The following is a 20,460-nucleotide window of genomic DNA, read 5'->3' as shown; positions in this document are numbered from 1 at the left end:
CATAATATTGTAAAGACTGCCTCAGATAGATGGACTTGAACTGACATATGTGACAGCTAATGCTATGTGGGATTCTGGCTTAGATTCTAAATAGAAAAAGGACATTATTGATACAACTGGTGACATTTATTTCAAAATAAAAATTAAAGAAATAAAGGTGGTAGAGAGAAAAGAATTCTAATTGTCAATTACCTGTTAGCATTTGATGAAGATTATATTAAACCTTTAGCTCAATTTGTAAAGAAATGACATCTTTGCATTATTGAGTCTTCCCATCTATAAATGTGCTATAATCCCAAATTTATTTAAGTTTAAAAAAAAATTCCTCAATAATGTTTTAGGTTTTTTCCCCCTGTATAGGTCTTATACACCTTTTGTATAACAATCTTTTGTGCAATTTCATATTTTTTATATTATTCTAGATGGTATCTTTTAAAGTTCTACATCAACTTTTCTGAGGAGTAATTTTTATACAATTTACACATTTTAAGTGTATAGGCTTTTAGCAAGTATGTATAGCTATTGAATCATCACTGCAATCAAAATAATGAACATTTTTAACTCCATGGAAAGTTCCTGTGTGCATCCATCTCTTGCCACCGATCTCTTTGTACCTTCTAATCAGGCAAATACTGATGTGATTTCCAGCAATATAAATTCACTTTGCTCATTCTGAAATTTCAGAATTTTGTATAAACAAAATCATACAAGTAGGTATTCTATTATGTCCTTCTTTCATTTAACATATCTATGATACGAATCTATATTGTTGTATGTACCAATACTAGATTTCTTACTGCAGAATTGCATTTCATTATACAATTTTACTGCAGTTTGTCTATCCATTCTTCTGTGATTGGCTACCAGGCCAGTTTCTTTTTTGTGAATTAAGTTGCTGTAAACATTTGTGTATAAGTTTTTTGATGGACATGTAACTATTTCTCTTGGGTAAACACACCTAACAATGGAATGGCTAGCTCATGTGTCAGGAGTTCTATTAACTTTTCATATTCCCATCAGCAATGATGAGAGGTCCATTATTGGAATAATAGGTACTTCTAGTCTTTTAGACATTAGCCATTCTAACGTGGTGAACTGGTTATCTCATTGTGGCTTTAACTTGCATCTTCCTGATTAAACATGTTTTCACGTACATTTTAGTTATTTATATATACTGTTTAGAAAGTATTTATTCAAGACTTGGTAGATCTTTAAATTGAGCTGTCTTAAGTTTTAGTGTTCTTTATAATTTAGATACAAGTCCTCTGTTCTTAGAGGAAATACATTATTTCCCTCCAGTCTATGGTTTATATTTTCATTTTCTAGATAATGTCTTTTCATAGTAGGTTTTAACTATGATGGCTATCTAATTTATTAGTTTTTCTTTATGGCTAATACTTTTTATGATCAAAGAAACATTTGCCTACCTTAAGGTTTTAAATGTTTCATTCTATTTTCTTAATCTAGAAGTTTATAATTTTAGTTTTTCAGTTTAGGAACACAAACTGCTTCAAAGTAACTTAAGGTAGTAAGGCAATAGAAAAGATTGTTTTTTTCTCACATAAGATTTCCTGCTATTCGAACACTAGATACTTGTATATGGTATGCTTTAAATTATTTTCTTGCTGATGGAAACAAAACTGAATTTTTTACATACTGTTATATCAAGCAAACTTATTAAACTCAATATTTCTAATAATTTATCAATAATCTTTTCAACTTTCTAAGTAATATCATTTCTAATTAAAAAATATTTTTTTCCCTGATTCTTGTATCTTTTATTTCCTTTTCTTCACTACTACACTGGCTATAATCTCCAGTAAGTGTTTAAAAGGACTGGAATGAGTGGGCATTTCATATTATTCTCCATCTCAAAATGAAGGCTGTCAACATTTTACTGTAGAGCAAGAAGTTGTACACTTTTTGGAAATACTCTCTACCTTAGTGAATAATTTTCTACTCCTAATTTGCTAAGAGTTAAATTATGAGTGGATACTAAAATTTCTCAAATATTTTCTGCATTTACTGAAATGGTTATGATTTATCTCCTTAATTTTGTAATATGGTAAATTACACTGATTGATTTTCATCTGATCACCAACTCTGTATCCTGGAATAAACTTAAAAAAATACTTTGTTTAGGGCTGGAGTTGTGGCTCAGTGGCAGAACTCTTGCCCAGCATATGTGAGGCACTGGGTTTGATTCTCAGCAGCACATAACAAATAAATAAAATAAGATATGGTGTCCATTTACAGCTAAAAATATTTTTTAAAAAATTTGTTCAGGAATGTTGAATCTATGTACCTAAGTGGACTATAATTTTCTTTTTGTGGAATGTTCTTTTTAGGTTTTGTTATCAAGACTATCCAGAATTCGTAAAACTAGCTGGGAAACGTTTCCTCTTTCCCCTATTCTCTGTGAAAGGGTTTGAAAAAAATATCTATTAATTCTTTTTAAAATATCTGAGACAATTCAAGAGTGAAGACCATTATCCTGGAATTACATTTGTGGTAGGCTATTTGGTTTACTTCAGCAATTAGAGAATTATTGAGATTTCCTAGTTCTCCTTTGTCAATTTTGGTAAGTTCTAATTTTCCCCCTAGGAATTTATCATTTACAAATTTTCAAATGTGTTGTGTTAGTGATGTCCACATTCTCTTATAATGTTAGTAAGATGTGTAATAGTAATAGAGATGCTCTTTACTCATTCCAGACATTAGTTATTTGTGGCTTCTCTCTGTTTTGTTTGTTTTTTGCTTTTGCTGTGTTGGGAATCCAACCCGAAGCCTCATGCATGACAAGTGCTCCACACTGAGCCACATCCCAGACCTGTTTTCTATTCATTTTTTATATTAATTTACTTTTTCTGTCTTCTAATTGTCTCCCCTCTCCTGAAACTTTAACCACAAGCAATTTATTATATGGACTTCTGGGGCTTATTTTTAATCTTTATCTTTTTTCAGTCTCTTTTTCCTGTCTATGATTTATGTCTTAGTTTCTTTTCCTGTGTCTTCAATTTTACTGATATATGCTTTTGCAATATCAAATTTGTTGTCTATCTCATTTTATTTTTCTGGGATAGTTACCTAGAAATGGCCAGGTCACTTAATAGGTATATATTAATTTTTTACATTCCCATAGCAATGATGAAAGTTCCAGTTCAGTTAATAAGTATTTTTTCATTTCAGATATATATTTATATAAAGAATTCCATTTGAGTAATTAAAAGAAACTGCTCTATTAAGATATAACTCACATACTATATAATTCAAAAGTCAAAATTCATGCTTTTCTTTTTCTTTCTTTCTTTTTTTTTTTGGTGCTGGGGATTGAACCCAGGATTTTTCAATACCTTTCCACCTAGGAAGGTAAAGTTTATAAAGTGTGGCTTTATATTTTCTTTTTGTTTTCTTTGTAATTTCCTCCCTTTTAGTTCCTTTTCTAATTTCTCTGAACTAAATACTTCTTTATTTTTGACTTTATTTTCTTCTAATACATGCAAGTGAATTTTTAAATTCCTTTTAAGAATGGTTGTAGAAATATCCTGCAGGTTTTGATGTCATAATTTTACTATCATTCAATTCAAAATTTTGAATTTTCTGTTGCAATTTTTTTTTATTGAACTCTGGGTTATTGAGAGGTATATCTCTTACAGCACAATCTTATAAATATTAATACCTAGTAGGAAGTTATATATTGTTTTTTTTTTCAAAATTTTCAGGCTAGGATGCAGTTAACTTTGGGTGAGGATATGATTGGTAAGGTGAAAGGAAGGGGTTGTGGAGTGTCGCCAAGTCTATTTCTTGACCCGGCAGATGGTTTAATGAGTATATGTACTTTGTGAAAATTTCTAACCTGGGTGGCTTCATGAATATATTCATGATAATTCCACGTACATATGTTATATACTCATTAAAAAGTCGGTTTTCTGACTATTTTTATACATGCGTACATGGATCTGAAAAATCACTTTATCCACTTTAAAAACGGCTTCTAAATGAAATTACATTATACATGTACTTGCCTTATATTTTTTCATAATTGCATTGCTTTCAAAGTTAGCAGTTTCTTCCATGAAACGACCCACAAGAAGTGTAGCTCGACCATGAATTAACATGTTCTTACTCTCAGTTGGGGTTTTATTTTCAGGAAAACATAATTCAACACCCTTTTGAAGAACAATAAGTGCCTGGTGAACATCGCCCTTAAAGAAAAAGCCAACAATAAGCCTTTAAATTTAAGAATATTAAAATATTCCTATTTTTTGAATTTAAAGTTCATTAAATATAGTTAGGTATAAATCCATTGGTAATTTCATATTTATTTCTCATTTACCTCTATTAATGAAAAAATTCTATAAAAGAGAGCATTGATTCATACAGAATTCATATTAATTCATTTACTCATTCATTTTATAATTAAAGTGGAGGGAACTGAAAATATATGTAGATGATTTAGAATAATGATCATAAATAAACTGAAATAATTGAACTAAAAAAGTTCCTAGATGTAGCTGGACACTGGGGAGCATCCCTGTAATCCCAGCAGCTCAGGAGGCTGAGGCAGGAGGATCATAAGTTCAAGATCAGCCTCAACAACTTAGCAAGACTATGTCTAAATAAATAAATAAATAAATAAAGGCTGCAGAAATGGCTCTGTGGTTAAGCATCCCTGGGTTTGCTACTCAGCACTGGAGAAAAAAAAAATCATACTCAAGTGAAGAAACAAACTAAATATGTAAAATAATCGAACATTATATTAAGTACTATAACAGGGAACTACACCTGAGTATTAAAGAGGACAGATAAGGGAATTCCTTAAATTTAACTAAAGACACAAGAAAACAAAGGACAGCAGCATTCAGGAAAGGTTATCAATGGGTTGGGGGCAGTGCAGGGATCTGAATTAGGTTTTAAACAATCTGTGACAATTTTCCTGGCAGAGGATTTAGTGAAGGACATTCTAAGAAGAAACAATGGTTTTAATTGAGAGAAAAAGTAGGTATAGATAGTCCCTTACTTATGATTTCCACTTAAAATTTTTCTGACCATATGATGGTGTAAATGTCACACATGTTCAGTAAAAACCACACTTTGAATTTGAATCTTTCCCCAATCTGGAGATATGGTACCATGATGTTGGGCAGTGGTAACAAGCCACAGCTTCCAATAAGCACATGATCATGAGGATAAAAAATTGATACTCTATAGTATACAACAGTCCCCCCTTATCTGTAGGGAATATGTTCTAAGACTCCCAGTGCATGCCTGGAGCTGTGGATAGTACCAAAACCTATATATACTGTGTACTTTCCTATTCATACATATCTATGATAAAAGCTTAATTTATAAATAAGATATAATAATAGAATAACAGTAACTAATAATAATGGAGAATAATTACAATAGACTGTAGTAAAAGTTACTCAAATACATCTAGGGTTATTAAGAGAATAACAATAAAGAATAATTATAATATACTGAACTACAGTTATTTAAAATTTATGATATTTATTTCTATAATTTTCCATATAATACTTTCAGACAGAGGTTACGTGTGAGTAATTAAAACCTCGGGTAAATGAAACGATGGAAAGCAAAGTCAAGGATAAGAGTGTGACTGTTGTAATACTGTGCTGCCAAGTGGTTATGTCTGGTAGGTTAGGTATAAATGCACTTTTGATTCAAGATATTTTCAACTTATGATAGGTTACAGCCCAATACATCCATCATAAGTTGAGAAGCAGCTGTAGTCTGGTTTATCTGAAGCCTAAAGCATCTGTGAAAGTGTGACAAATACAGTTGGAAAGGTTGGATGGCATTTGATTGGAAAGGGTCTTGGGTACTTTCTAGGGTCCAGATTTAATCCTAAAGGTATGAAGCATATTTTGAAGGGTTTAATCTTTTTGAAGGAGCAACAAATTTCAATGTGCACTTTGGAAAGATCACAGACTGCAGAAATATACGTGGAGGAATTGTGAGATCCTAAAAAGGGGTGTTAATATGTTAGAGGCTGGAAATAATAAGGGCATGGATCAAAACAGTGGAAACAAGTAAGGAGCAGACTCAAATATTTCGAAGGTTGAAAAGCAAAGATTTAGTCTACAATTGGATGTGAAAAGTGAGGGTGAGGAAGGAGTTAAAGTTGAGATTTGTTTTATGAGAGGATGGTGAGTGTCTTATTCAGAAAAATAGGAAACATGGGAAGAGAAATTGGCAGTAAGTACTAAGAGAATGAGCATTTTAAAACAATATTGAGTTTAAGCAATGTACAGATTAGCAGCACTCATAAAATGATCAGGTATCAATAAATCCAGGCTGAATTATTATCTTCCCACCAATGCAAGAAACAGGTCCTCCCCATTCATTTCTCAGCTACCACAAAGTTATTGCAATGTCACATGATAACAATTACATTTGCCCAGTATTAATTTTAGAAAATGCTATCAATTCTAGACTAGTGACAAGCACAAAAAGATATGTAAGTAGCAGTCATTTAAACATGCGACATAAACTCTGTAAGTAGTTCAGATATTTAAAAACTTACCTTCCTATTGCTATTGCTTTAATATGGGATTTCTAGGGACTAGATACTAGGCCCTTCCTGACATACTAGAATAGAAGTGAATTTTGACAGTAATACTGGCAAGGTCATACAGAACAGTGTTAGTTCACTTAACAAGTATTTATTGAGTGCCTACTAACATGCCTTTTGTACATTCAGAAGATTAAAAATAAAGAAAGAATTGGTCGTTCTCCCCAGGAAAAATGATGAAAACAGAAAGAACTGCACTTTCAGGCTTGAAATGGGAAGATATCTGAAGATTGTTAGATAGAATAAACCATTATTCCCAGACTCCAGTAAATAAGTAATGAAGAGAAATGACAGAAAAAGAAGGTTCTCATTTAGATTAGGAATCTTCTTCAGTTGGGCTTGTGTAGGAAGTACATAACTCCTAACAGAATGTATATCTGATGACATTCCCTTGGCCATTACCTTGGACCACAGCCACTTTGCCCTTTCCACACAGAGTTCGGCAAGTCGTGATTCCCCTGCATTAAGGAGAGCATTGTAGGCTGTCTGGTGGTGGCCAGCCTTTCTAGCTACCCTAGCGCTCTGTAGCCAGCATTCTCCAACCATTTCATTGTAATCTGGTCTAAAGGAATGTGACAAAACATGGGAGAAAGAACATTTGTAAGTGTATTCAACAACTTAATTAAAGTATCTTTTCCCAACACAGAACCTTTTCAATGCACTATTTTAAAGGGATCAATGATCAATTTGTTCAGAAAAAAACCCTGATTTTAATTTTCTTACAGTATTTCATTTTTTTCTCTTATGAAGACTTTATTCTTGGCTTATATTGGAACCTTTCCAAGATATTTTCTAAGAGTTAAAAAAAGATAAATGGCATATAAAATTGATTAAGTTCTACATTTGTTTCAAATACATAGTCTTATCTGTGAAAATTAACCTAGAAAATCAGTAAATAAAAATATTTCCAAATAATATCCAAATATAATACGAAATTTAAGATAACTGACATTAAAAAAAAAGTAATACGAAAAACCTTTTGTTGAGGCTTAATAAAGCCCTCCGGAGTGCCAGGATGGGCTCCTTGGCTCTGTAGGAATTCTGGGTCATTTCTAGTCGAGCTACCCAGTTTAGGGAGTCTTCTTGAGAATTGTCACCTGCAGACTGTTGAAAAAGTGGTTTGATGCTATGCTCCAACTCACACAACATGTGCAATCTGAAGACAGAGACAGTTAAAATGTTGTCATATTCAGTTTTAGTAATCTCAAATGTAAAGCATGCATGTATGTATGTACTGTACTGGAGAATGAACCTAGGGGCATTTAGCATCTCACTAAATTAGTGAGAATGGCCTCAAACTTGTGATCCTCCTGCCTCAGCCTACCAAGCTGCTGAGATTACAGGCCAATATCAATGTGCCTGGCCTACAGCATGTACTTTAAATCAGTCATGAAGTAACTAAAATGTGCAGTTTTCTTTGGTATAACTTTAAATATATCCTTCATATATAAATAGTATCTTTTATATCTTTGATATAAATTGAGTATAAATACCAATTTATACTAGTTAAAATATTTAGTGCTTTGTTGTGATCCCCAAATTATTATGAATTAAAGGGTATAGAAAACTAAGTTCAAATGAAAATCAGACTTTACTACCTATATGGAAAGAAAACATGGATCCATTATAAATCACCATGAAATCTTTGCATATTGCTAGTTCTAATGAGAGAGGGCCTGGCATAGTAGAAGTCAATAAAAAAAAAAATGTGTAAATGAATGTAGTTTTCATTTTTTTTGCTAAGAGTGATGGAAACCATGATACATTCACACTAACTTTCCCCCCTTATATAATAGTACCTATGACTCAGTGTTCAAGGTACAAGGATATTGTTGAGTAGCTACAGAATGAAATTAAATTCAGTTGTTCAATCCAATCTCTGCTTTCATTAAGATATTACCAAAGGGGTAGACACAAAACAGACCAATTTCTAAATTTAAAAAACAAACAAACAAAAACCTTTATTATACTTTAGATTATCTTTTAGATTTATTTTAGTTTAATTACAACACTTATTTTTTTCATTTTTGTTCATTTAATAGGCCTAAAATGTTTACCATCATTTTCTTCCTCACCTCTGAACATTCTTTCCTAGTAATGTAATGTTTAACATGTGTTTTTCAGGGGGAAGCATCAAAAGCATTTCTAAATGAGAAGGAAATGGAACCAACAAGTACCGAGTACCAGTGTGGCAGGTACAGCAGATGTCTAGATTAACTGTTATTTATATAGGAAGTAAACTATGATATTATAGGAGGATTAAGCTTTTTGAACCCCGGGGTGCTTAACCACTGAAGCACATCCCCAGTCCTTTTTATTTTTTGAGACAGGGTCTCTCTAGGTTGCTTAGGGCCTCTCTAAGTTCCTGAGGCTGGCCCTGAACTTGTGATCCTCCTGTCTCAACCATCTAAGTTGCTGGGATTATAGGTGTGTGCCACCACACCTGACTATTTTTGGTTTGTTAACCCCATAATTGCCATTTCAATTAAAAAGGATGCATGTTAGAATATTAAAAAAAAAAACAAAACTATTGGGTGGTAGGTTAAAAAGTTATTTTATGTAGCTAACCAATATACCAAATATATTATCAGAATTATTAACTCATAAAATAATTCCAATCCTGTCAAGTGACATTTACAGACCATTTATATAAAAATGGGAACCCTAAGCCAGGTGAGGTGGTACACACTTATAATACCAGATACATGGGAGGCTGATGCTGGAGGACTGCAGCCTAGAAAACTTCATGAGACAGTGTCCCAAAATAAAATAAAGAGGCTGAAGATGTAGCTTGGTGATAGAATTGCTTGCCCAACACATGTGAGGGCCTGGGTTTGATTCCTAGTACTGTGCCAAAAAGTAAAAAATAAAAAAAAGCTCCAAATACCCCAAAATACCTCACAATATATTCATATCCTCGTTGGTAAGAGCCTCTTTCAAAGCTTGCAGCTGAAAGAGGCACAATTTGTTCTGCTCTCACTAGTTTCAATGTGTCATAAAAAGCTGTGACATCTCTTTTTTTGGCTGATAATAGTAGCTGTCCCAGTCTGACACTCCATGTTGTAGATTTCCCATCTGAAACAAATGAAGAGTCAAGAAATGCCACTGTAGATGGGTCCAAGAGCCAACCTTATTTCATTTGATGAAATCGTCAGCAGAATAGTTTCATTCTACTCTGAAGAACTAAACAGCCAATTATAAGACAGACCAAGAGATTAATTATAAATGTTGCTAAACTACTAAAGTCTGAATATTTATGGCAAATTAAAACTTATTAGTTAAAAAAGTAATTTTACCTGCTGCTAAATAGTTCTCCACCAAATCCCACTGTGACAATTTCCAAGCTGCTTCCACTCTGTAAGTGTTTAATTCATCTGTCCATTCAGACCTATTAAAAGAAATTCATATTAACTGAGTTTTATTCTTTGAAACTTAAAGTAGCATTGAGAAATTTTCATTGTTTTAGATATTCCATTTATTGTACTTACTTATTGCTCTATTTGATGTATTTGTTTTTTATTTTGTACTCACATACAAAATAATTATCTCTATGCAGAAACAACCCCCCAAAATTGTCATCTTTCCATTCTTCAAAAACATTACTTTTCATTAAATTATTTTATAGACCCATTTAAACATGATATTCCTTGACAAATTAAACTGTGTTGTATGTTAGAACAGAGTTAATTCCTTGATAATAACACAGATCATAAAACTATCTGTATGCTTAACCTGAACAAAAAACATGAATCAAATACAGCCAGTTGAATACATATGAATTCAGAGTTAAGTTTGGATACCTTAGGATTTTTAATTCAGTTTAATATAAAAATATAGGAGCTAGTAGTGTGAGGGTTAGGGACATCTGGGGGCTGCATAGGATACTCATTACCAAGGGTATAAGAAAGTTATATATGATGTGTCAAAGGCCTAACAAAGCATACAAAGTTAGTTGCCAACATATGCCTAGTCTCACTTTAAAATTTGGGTTTGCAAAATCAGTGAGATACATATGTACTTATATATACATGTATTTTAATATGTATACTATATAATATATATTTAAGTTATATAAAATATGTTTTGCATATACATATATTTATTTTTTATTTATTTTTAAAAAATGGGATCTCATTATGTTGTCCAGACTGGCCCTGAACTGGGCACAAGAGATCCTCTTTCCTCAGCCTCCCAAGTAGCTGAGCCTACAGGTATGTGCTACCAGGTTCAACTATTAGGCTATTTTCTGCAGGATTCTACTTAGGTAGCACTAGGATGAACAGTGTTATTTTGGATTATGACCACATAAAAGCAGGCAGACTTCCCTCAATGCTTCTTCTTTATGAATCACACCATTTGAATACCTGCTATACACTAGATCCTGGGCTAGGCATATTTTTCTATTTAATTATCTAAAGACACTGCATATAGCACACATACATCCACGTTAAAAATGAAAATATTAACAGACTTAGAGAAACTGGAATCATTATTCTTAAGTCTTCTTTGCTCTCTCTGTAGTAAGAACAAAATGTAACAAATAACCTAATCAACTTTAATTAAAAAAAAAAAATCTAAAAATAGCTATCTAAGTATTGAGCATGCTCCAATTTGTAAATAAGGATACCACCAAAAACAATTTAGAAGAGTAAAATAAATACAACAGAAATGGAATTTTCCAAAGTCCAACTTGGTATGCCTTACTATCAGACACCAAAACTTCAAACTTTCAGAATAAAAATCTGAGGAGCATTAGCTGCATTTGCTACTGAGACAGGATGTGTCATACTAAGCCTTATGCTGAAAGTACCAAATGGAATAAGGATTAGGCTGTTAAAATTTAACCTCACAAACAAGTACATTAAAAAGAATTATGTGCACATCAAGCACAGTTGATAGTTTTGAAGAAATATTTTTTTAAATGCAAACAGAAATTCTCCCCAAGGAAAACATGTTCCCTCAAAGACCATTTGCTTTACTATGACACAGTATCACTTTATTGGCCTGTGCTTTTTTTACAACCCAAAATTTGTGATGTGTCTCAGACCTAAAGAGAAGACATGGGGAGTCTAATTGTGCAGTGTGTCAGAAGAAAGCACCCCAAATTAGCTGGGTATGGTGCACACCTGTAATCTCTGTGGCTCAGGAGGCTGAGGCAGGAGGATTTCAGGTTCAAAGCCAGCCTCAGCAACTTAGTGAGGCCTTAGCAACTTAGCAAAACCCTGTCTCAAAACAAACAAACAAAGAAAATGAACTGGGAATAGGGTTCAGTGGTTAAATACCCCTTGGTTCAATCCCTGGTACCAAAAATAAAAGGAGCACCCCAAATGAGCCACAACAAACTTCCCCAAATTCCTATAATTGCTTTATTCATAAGATCAACAAATCTGCAAAACCCATCTATACATACAACCACTCTTCCCCTACTTTTGCAAAGTTTCCCTTACTACTTCATGAATTCTATTACTGTGATACCATCTGACCAACAGTTAGCCTCTCTGCTCTTAACATTGTAGGGTAGTAGTCTTTATGAATCACAGTCTTAGAACATATAAAAATGTACTTTCAAAGAGGTTCCCTACAAATTGTCTTAACTAAAAACACTGGTCTATGTGTTCTTTAATTAACTAAGATCCCATTTACCACTGACCAGATCTCACTGCCCAGAATAGCCAGCTGGGGACTGGTTAGTAGATTAAGAAATAAGATTTTCAGCTATCACAGAAAACCAGGTTCAGAGCAAAGAAGACCTCCACAGTTAATCTCCAAATGAAAAACGGTTCAGCCTTAGTCTTTGTCATACATAAGTATTATTTTTTTTTGTAAAGTTTGCTATAACAAACCCATTTTCTTTAGGAAAGGAAAACTTTTCATATTTATCGATCCTTTAGCGTAAAATCAACCCAGACAGTTCCACAGTAGGATCCCATAAATCTGCAACAAAGTTCCCTCCTGTACCTCCAGCATAGAAAATAACTGGTGCTCACACTAAAGGCAGAGAGATCAGATGCCTTTGAGTCCCAGGAAGTGTCCATGAGTCACACCAATGGCAGGTGGGTTCTGAAAGCTTCCTGTCTTAAATCTAACTCAAGGATGACTGTTGGAGCAGGTAAGTTATGCTATTAAATGGTTGACTGACTTAAGAAAGAGTAGAAAAAGAATTTCTGTGCTAACCTCTAACACCATGAAAACATATAAAAACATTTCACTATTCAATAAACATTAAACTGCCTCATTGGAAAATTAAATCCCCACTCAGAGTAACAAAAGAAAATCATTCTTTTAGAAAATATTACCTGTTAGCATGCACTCCATTTACCTGCGTGATTACAGTAGAAAGCTGACCAAGACCCAACATGGACTTCACTACACCATGATAATGAATGATCTAAAAATGTAAAAATAAAAGATAGCAATTATTATTACTTCAAATATTATCTTGGAGACCAAGAACAGTTTAAATGATATTCATTAAAATACTATCTACCTCACTGGGCCATCTTTTTTAGTTTAACAACTGACTTACTTGCCTATGTAGCAGGACACACTATCAATTTCCTTACACATTTAAAGTAACAGAAAAACATGCAGGCGACCTAAAAAAAATCTCATATTGAATTTATTATATTTTTCCACATTTGTTCTAAGTTTTGGTTCAGGTCAAACACAGAAGTAAGAAGTATAAAAGTACCCAATACCTTAATTTTTTGTTTAAAGATTATCTGTCATAGTTCTTTCATGAAAGTTATAACTCAAAGTTTATGTTATTAATATAGATTTTTGATTTCCTAACTAAAATGTTAAGCTGAATTACATTAATAGTCTTTAAAACTGAAAACAAGATTGTGAAAAATAAAGGCCTTATACATTGAACTTTGGTGCCAAATAAATATTAAATATGCCAAAAAGCAAAACTCTAAGAAGAGAATCTAAGGCAAGATTATAAATCAATGATTCTAACCACCTTTACTATCCCAGTAAGCAACCTACCCACCTTTAGCTCAGTTATTCTAAATGGGCTATTTCCAATATTTGCAGGTGGGTGGGTAAGTGTGTGAATGGAGGGCAGAGGGAGGGAAGCGGGGAGGGAGAGGTAGACACAGAGATGAGAGAGAGATGTGAGAGAGAGAGAGAGAGAGAGAGAGAGAGAGAGAGAAAGAAATAGGAAAATGTTTCTCAGGTTGTAGAGAATCACTACTACTAAAAATTGATGCACAGCTCATACTTTTATTAAAAAATAAAAATGATATAAATTTTAGTTATTAAATGCATATTTTATAAGAATATACTACAGGGCTGGGGAGATAGGTCAGTCAGTAGAGTGCTTGCCTTGGAAGCACAAAGCCCTGGGTTTGATCCCCAGCACCGCAAAAAAAAAAAAAAAAAAAAAAAAAAAAAGAATATACTACATAATACATCTCATTGATTTGGGTATTCTCAGGTCATAGAAAATTGGCACTGGAAGGGATTTTTGAAATCATTTAGCATAAATCAAGTCTCTAATTTTATCTGTCCGGAAACTCAAGCTCAGAGGGTTAAATATTTTCCAGACATACAATGACACTGGTAGAAACAATATCAAAACTAAGACTCCCAGAGTTCCTATCAGAGCACTTTTCATTATCTGCCTTTTAATTATTACCTTACCTGGTCTGGTTCTAGCTGAATAGCCCTGTCATAACAAGCAGTGGCATCCCTCAGCAAGCCAATGCTCTCATGTTCAAGGATCTGTTCTTTTAGAGAAGGTTCTGCCTTTCGAATTGCGCTTACTCCAGCCACTCCATCTGGTTCGTGCATAGCAGCATACAGTTTCTTTGTTCAACAATTAAAAAATAATCAAACAAGAAAAACAACAACAACAACAACTATAAAACCACCAGTACATGTGTAAATAACAAAAGAGAAATTTTCCCTCAAAGTAATAGTATTTTTTTGAAGCAGATTCACAGTAAAATTATAAATTTATTTTTCGGCATTCTATTACCTCTTATTTCACTTAAATACAAAACTACATTAATATCTATTATCAATCATGAGGGTTGTAAGGAACTTCAAGGTTCTGAAACTCTCTTTGAAGACAACTGATAACAGATTCTGTTGAATACAATGCATTTAAATGCATTTCAAAATTTTAAAAAATTTAAATAAACATTTTAATATATTGGTATTGGGATACCTTCAAGAAATCCAAGACATCAAAATCTGGCTCAAAGAAGATATGCAGGTTAAAGATGAAAATCTGGGAAGCAATTAACATGGAGAGGAAAAGAAGCTGAGAATGGAGAGTAGACAAAGGAAGCACTAGCAAATAAAACTGACAGGAGAAATCAGAGAAACTGAAAGAAACCTAAGGACCAAAATAATTCCAGAAGCCATGAGGGAAAAGCATGAAAAAGAATGGTCAAATGATACTGTAAGTTTAAGAAAATGGGAAACATCAGATAGATTTAGTAACATGGAGGTCACTGATTTTCTTACAAAGAGTAGCATCAAGTAAAAAGAAAAGAAGTCTTGTTAAAATAGGCAGAGTGAATGGTAAGCAAAGAATACAATATTAGGAAGTCAGACAATTCTGTCTGAAACTAACTGTGAAGACAAACATGGAGATGGGACCTTCCTGAAGGAGAATGTAAGATCAAGGGAATTATTTAAAAAAAAAAATTAAGATATGAGATTCCAGAATATGTCTATGTACTCTACTCAGGTTCAGGAAGACAAATTGAAACTAAGAAGGAAGGTATTTTTGAAATAGTAAAATCCTTGAAATCAAGAACACAGGAGGAGGACTGAATTTTGACAGGAAGGGGTCCTCCCTTAGGAATAACATAAGGGAAGAAAAAAAAATATATGGTACAGATGCCATGCATTTGCAGATCTAGTAGACATCTGGTTTCTATTTTCCTAAGGAAGGATGAAGGAAGATCAGTTGAGATAGAAATAGAATCAAGGAAATGAAGAATGTATAATGTATAACATTCTGGAGAGTGGGAAAATAGGCTTATTAGAGAAAAACAGAAATATTACAGGCAGTGTCCAAAAGTCCTGCAATTTGTTAAAGATGTATGAGATCCTAAGATTAAAGAGAAATCAGTTATAAGAGCCATTGTGTAATTTTTCTCTAGGAATGTTCAGCAGTTCTATGCAGATGCTAGAAAGGCAGATGGGTGAATTTATGCAGGGTTGGAATTCTGTAGAGTGAAAAACAATGGGAGAAAAGGGAATTGAATTTCCTTTTAAGGTAAAGATTTTAACAATGATCCACACAAAATTAGACAAACAGGAACACAAGGACAGGAAAGGGCTAATATTTATCCTAAAAGTATAAGCTACTAATTTTTCTAGTTCTTTTACATTTTGTTTTCTGACCTGAAAAAAACCCCCAATCTTGATTTCTAATAATAATTTCATGTATTAGTCTCACCTGCCTTTACTTTCTTTTCTTCTCTCCATAGTCATCATGTCATGTAAACCATAAATTCACCAGCATTCTCAGGCCTGATACCTGACATAACCAGTATATTCCCCCACTTACCCCCGGCCCCACATTCAGGTTTTCACTTCCCACATGAAGAACAGAGCCTTATCAAAGTTTTTCTCCACAATTTGTCACAGGCATTTAACTAAAATGTCATTGTGACTGCAAAACTTCCCCAGTTCACACCCTCTAAGAAGTCTGGGCAAATTAAAAGGTACTCTGATTAGTAATCTCTCCTCTACCCAAATCTCTGTCTTTCTTCTGCCATTCAAAACTGACACTTACTCTTAAGTATATGCCATGTTCTTTACCAACTCCATGGAGATACCTCTGCTAACTATCACTCATTATTTTTAAGTCATCATCTCCAAGAAGCCAATTGGGACCCCTGACTTATCCAACCCCCCTCCCACCTCACTCCACACAGAAGATGAAATAAGTGTCCTTCCTCAGGACAAATCTGTATCACTGTACTTAAGATATTATACCAAATTGACATTCATATCTCCCAACTCATCTGTAAGCATCTAAAGTACTATAAATATCTAGAGCCCAACATAGCATCTAAAATAATAAAATGAACAATACAATCATAATAGACTGGCTATATTAATTTTTATTATAAAATCTACTATATTAATTTCAAACCTGTAGAAATCCAAGATGCTCTTGAATATTTTGTTTCTTTTCTGTAATAAATGATTCAAAGTGCATTACAGCTCGTGTGTATGCTTTGGAGCGAAAGGAAGCTACTGCCAGAGTATCCTGAGGTATGAGGTCTAGAAAACGAGTTACACTCTGATAATCCTCAAAATCCACAGTCGATACTAGATTATTGAAAAAAAAAATTGAATAAAGACTTATAAGATAAAAATGTAAAAGCATTCGTTTAAGTACTTATTTCCCTAAATAATCTAAATGTATTGGGGCATCTAACTGAGGATATAACTAACAAGAAGATGATTGCTCAAAGGGTCATATTCCAACTTTACCATTTATGCTTACTTTATAGTGGACAGTTATTTAACTTATTGAGCCTTTCTTTCTTATCTATACAAGGGAAATATTAAGGGACTGGGGGGATAATTTAGTGGGAAAGTGCTTGCCTAGTATGCATTAGGCCCTCAGTTTGATTCCTAGCAACACACACACACACACACACACACACACGGAAATATTAACATTATTGTAATATTAAGTGCTAATATATTATTAGATGTCAAGATATAAAGATATAAAAGACAACAGTTATTACTATACTATTGATAGAATGTAGTTGTTTAACAGGAAAAAAGCAAAATTATGAAATTAGCCTCCTTTTTTATTTTGAAGTTTAGAATTCTGCTCTTTTCTTTTCTTTTCTTTTTTGGTTTGTGGTGCCGGGGACTGAACCTAGGGCCTTGTGTTGCAAGACAAGCACTCTACCAACTGAGCAGCCCCTGCTCTTTTCTTTGGTGTGTTGGGTGTGTACGCTAGGCAAACACTATACGACTGAGCATTACCCCTTGCCCCCAAGTCTTTTTTTAAAGCTAGAATTTTAATTTCACTATTTGTTTGATTTTATAGAATCATTTTCATATTCAGAAATAGGAACAAACATTTAATTGTTAAAATTCATAGAAAATATATTAATAATTAGCCATATCCTAAGAAAAAGCATTCTCCCAAATAATTATTTGCAAGTATAGAAGTTTTAGAAAATTAATAAATCATCATGCTTAACAGGTATATGGACAACAAGAGGGAGATGCCCACCAACTGGGAAATTTTTAAGTGGAGGCCTCTTTAATGGTGGTTAGATGGTCTTTTTTTTTTTTTTTTTTTTTCCAATTAGCCCCAAAGCCTAGGGGTAAGAATAATATGGTATCCATAAACATCACTGGTGTATAAGGAAGCAGAATTATAGCCATTACTGCAAGAACAACAACAAAATTGTGGTTGAAAGACATGAATAGGGGCTGGGGATATAGCTGTCGGTAGTGTACTTGCTTCGCATGCACAAGGGCCTGGATTTAATCCCCAGCACCACAAAACAAAACAAAACAAAACAAAACAAAAAAACATGAACAGTATCTATTGCTGTGTGATGAATGGATGAATGTAATTCTTCTCACGAAATACTTATATCATAGGAGCAATTTATCAGTTTTAACTTTTAGATTCTCCTTTGATCATGTTAGTGTAAGTTGTATTATTACAAGAAAAAAGTATAACAGGATGTAATGTATCATGTGTGATAAGCATGTCTGGAGAGTCTGCTGGCTACAAATACCACCAGAGATTAGGAAAATGAATAAATAAAAAACTAGCTTTCTCATGGGTCTTGAAACGAATGAACTGAAATCTTCGAAATGTAAAACTTAGGTGTAAAAAAAAATCAACATACACAAACACAATACACTGAGGGGACAAGGAGTAAACAAAGTTAATAGCAAAAAGAAGGCTAATAACAATATCAACATCACATTTATTTCATACTTTACAAGTATGTATAATTTTCATTTTATACAAATGAAAATTAGATAGGTGTGTCGTTTAAGGAACTGAGAGTAAGAACTTCAAGAGATGTCTTAAACTATAAGTTCATTGTTTTTCCTTAGTGAAAAGCACACACTATTACATGTTTTAAAAATGCACAAAAACAGGTCTTTCCACAGTTAACTGTTAAATTAAAGAATCCACACAGGAAAAAGTTAACTAGAGAATAATTAAAAGAAAATAAACAGAAGTTATAACTCACCCACTGAGTCAATCTTTTCTTTGTTGGATTTGCTCTGTGGAAGTTTCTCAGCATTTAGGGCCTGAAATTTATGCCTTGCCCATTGTGTGAGATGGTCAAGCATGGAGAACACAGTCTGAGTACTGAGTTGACACAGATCAGATGCACTGTCTTGGGTACTTATGGTATGCTGATCATCATGTTTTAGAACAGCCATAATTTCTGCATAAACCTAAAAGAATTCATTTTATAGTTAATTACATGTCTATGCAATATCATTGTATCTGACTTAAAAGAGGAACCCTTCTTAGACAACAATTTTCTAAAGAAAAAATCAGATTAATAATAACCTCTTGTCTATAAATAAACCAATCAATATAAACCATTAAAAGATTAAAGAAAATAGAAAAATATTAAAAATTTTTCCAGATTATTCAATAAACAATAGGAAAATTGTTTAACTAATAGAAAAAAAAGGAGAATAATATCTCACACTACCTATAAAAATCAATTTCAGAATAATTAAGGGCTAAAAGTAAAAACAGAAGGATTAAAAGAAAATGTATTCAATTGCACAGAAGGGTGACTATAGATAATATATAGTATGTTTAAAAGAAAAAAAGTGATTTTTCATATTTTTTACAATAAAGAAATAACAAATGTTTGAGAAGATACATGTATCCCATTTAGAACATTCTACAATGTATACATGTATCAAAACATCACTTGGGGGCTGTGATTACAGCTCAGTGGTAAAGCACTTGCCTAGTGTATGTAAGGCATTGGGTTCAAACCTCAGTACCACATAAAAAAATAAATAATAAAAAAAATAGGGGCTGGGGAGATATCTCAGTTGGTAGAGTGCTTGCCTTGCAAGCACAAGGCCCTGGGTTTGATCCCCAGCACCCAAAAAAAAAAAAAAAAAAATACAGTTTTTTTAAAAAAAATCACTTGGCATCCCCAAAATATGTACAATTTTCATATATCACTTAAAACTTTTAAAAAATAAAATGTAGGAAAATAAGTTCCTATGTTGGATAAGAGAATTCATCACAAAAAAGGTTTAATAAGGTTTATTAATCTGTCATTTATACTTAAAAATTTTACATGGCAAAAGGCATAAACAAAGATTTAAAAAAATCACTAATAGGGAAAGATTTTTCAAGATATGACTGACAACTGGCATCCAAATCCAGAATTTCTACCAATTGATCAAAAGGACACACATGTACACACCCTATAATCGCTATTATGGCAACAGTTAAATAAACTTTAGTACAACTAATAATGGAAGGATTATATTTATGTAGTGTTTTTTAGATGGTGGATCTATATATTGGTAATGAATACAGAAAGTTATAGAACAGTAACTACAAAAGGATATCATTTTAAAACCCCAAATGAAACAAAACTAACTATTTTTTTTAAATATTTTTTTCAGTTGTAGATGGATTCAATACCTTTATTTATTTTTATGTGGTGCTGAGGATTGAACCCAGCGCCTCTCCCGTGCTAGGCGAGTGCTCTACAACTGAGCCACAACCCCAGCCCCAAAACTAACTGTATTTTTAAAAAAGGTCTGGAAAAAGTACACATCATACTAATAATCATGATGAATTCTGGAGGTAGAGGATTGAGAATGGTAACCAAAGGGTACACTTTGATTTATTT

The 20,460-nt window shown here is 33.0% G+C and overlaps 1 protein-coding gene across 6 annotated transcripts in view; it reads right to left on the bottom strand.

Annotated features, from left to right (window-relative positions):
- The window catches only part of Atr (ATR serine/threonine kinase), a 99,117-nt gene that overhangs the window by 29,232 nt on the left and 49,425 nt on the right, over nt 1–20,460 (bottom strand). For all 6 annotated transcript variants that reach the window (XR_007110212.1, XM_047564283.1, XM_047564284.1 and 3 more), the window contains 9 exons: nt 18,811–19,021; nt 16,719–16,897; nt 14,243–14,407; nt 12,892–12,983; nt 9,892–9,983; nt 9,493–9,670; nt 7,572–7,751; nt 6,998–7,157; nt 4,026–4,205 (listed from right to left, as the gene is read on the bottom strand). Coding sequence is in view for 5 of the 6 variants with exons in the window: in XM_047564283.1 (XP_047420239.1) it covers nt 4,026–4,205; nt 6,998–7,157; nt 7,572–7,751; nt 9,493–9,670; nt 9,892–9,983; nt 12,892–12,983; nt 14,243–14,407; nt 16,719–16,897; nt 18,811–19,021 (1,437 nt within the window). In the remaining variant the exon portion in view is untranslated. The remainder of the gene's footprint in view (nt 1–4,025; nt 4,206–6,997; nt 7,158–7,571; nt 7,752–9,492; nt 9,671–9,891; nt 9,984–12,891; nt 12,984–14,242; nt 14,408–16,718; nt 16,898–18,810; nt 19,022–20,460) is intronic.

The sequence above is a fragment of the Sciurus carolinensis genome, chromosome 9 (assembly GCF_902686445.1).
Source record: "Sciurus carolinensis chromosome 9, mSciCar1.2, whole genome shotgun sequence".
In the NCBI taxonomy this organism is placed as follows: Eukaryota; Metazoa; Chordata; class Mammalia; order Rodentia; family Sciuridae; genus Sciurus; species Sciurus carolinensis.
The sequence above is the reverse complement of the archived record's forward strand: the minus strand, read 5'-3'. Positions and strand labels throughout refer to the sequence as shown.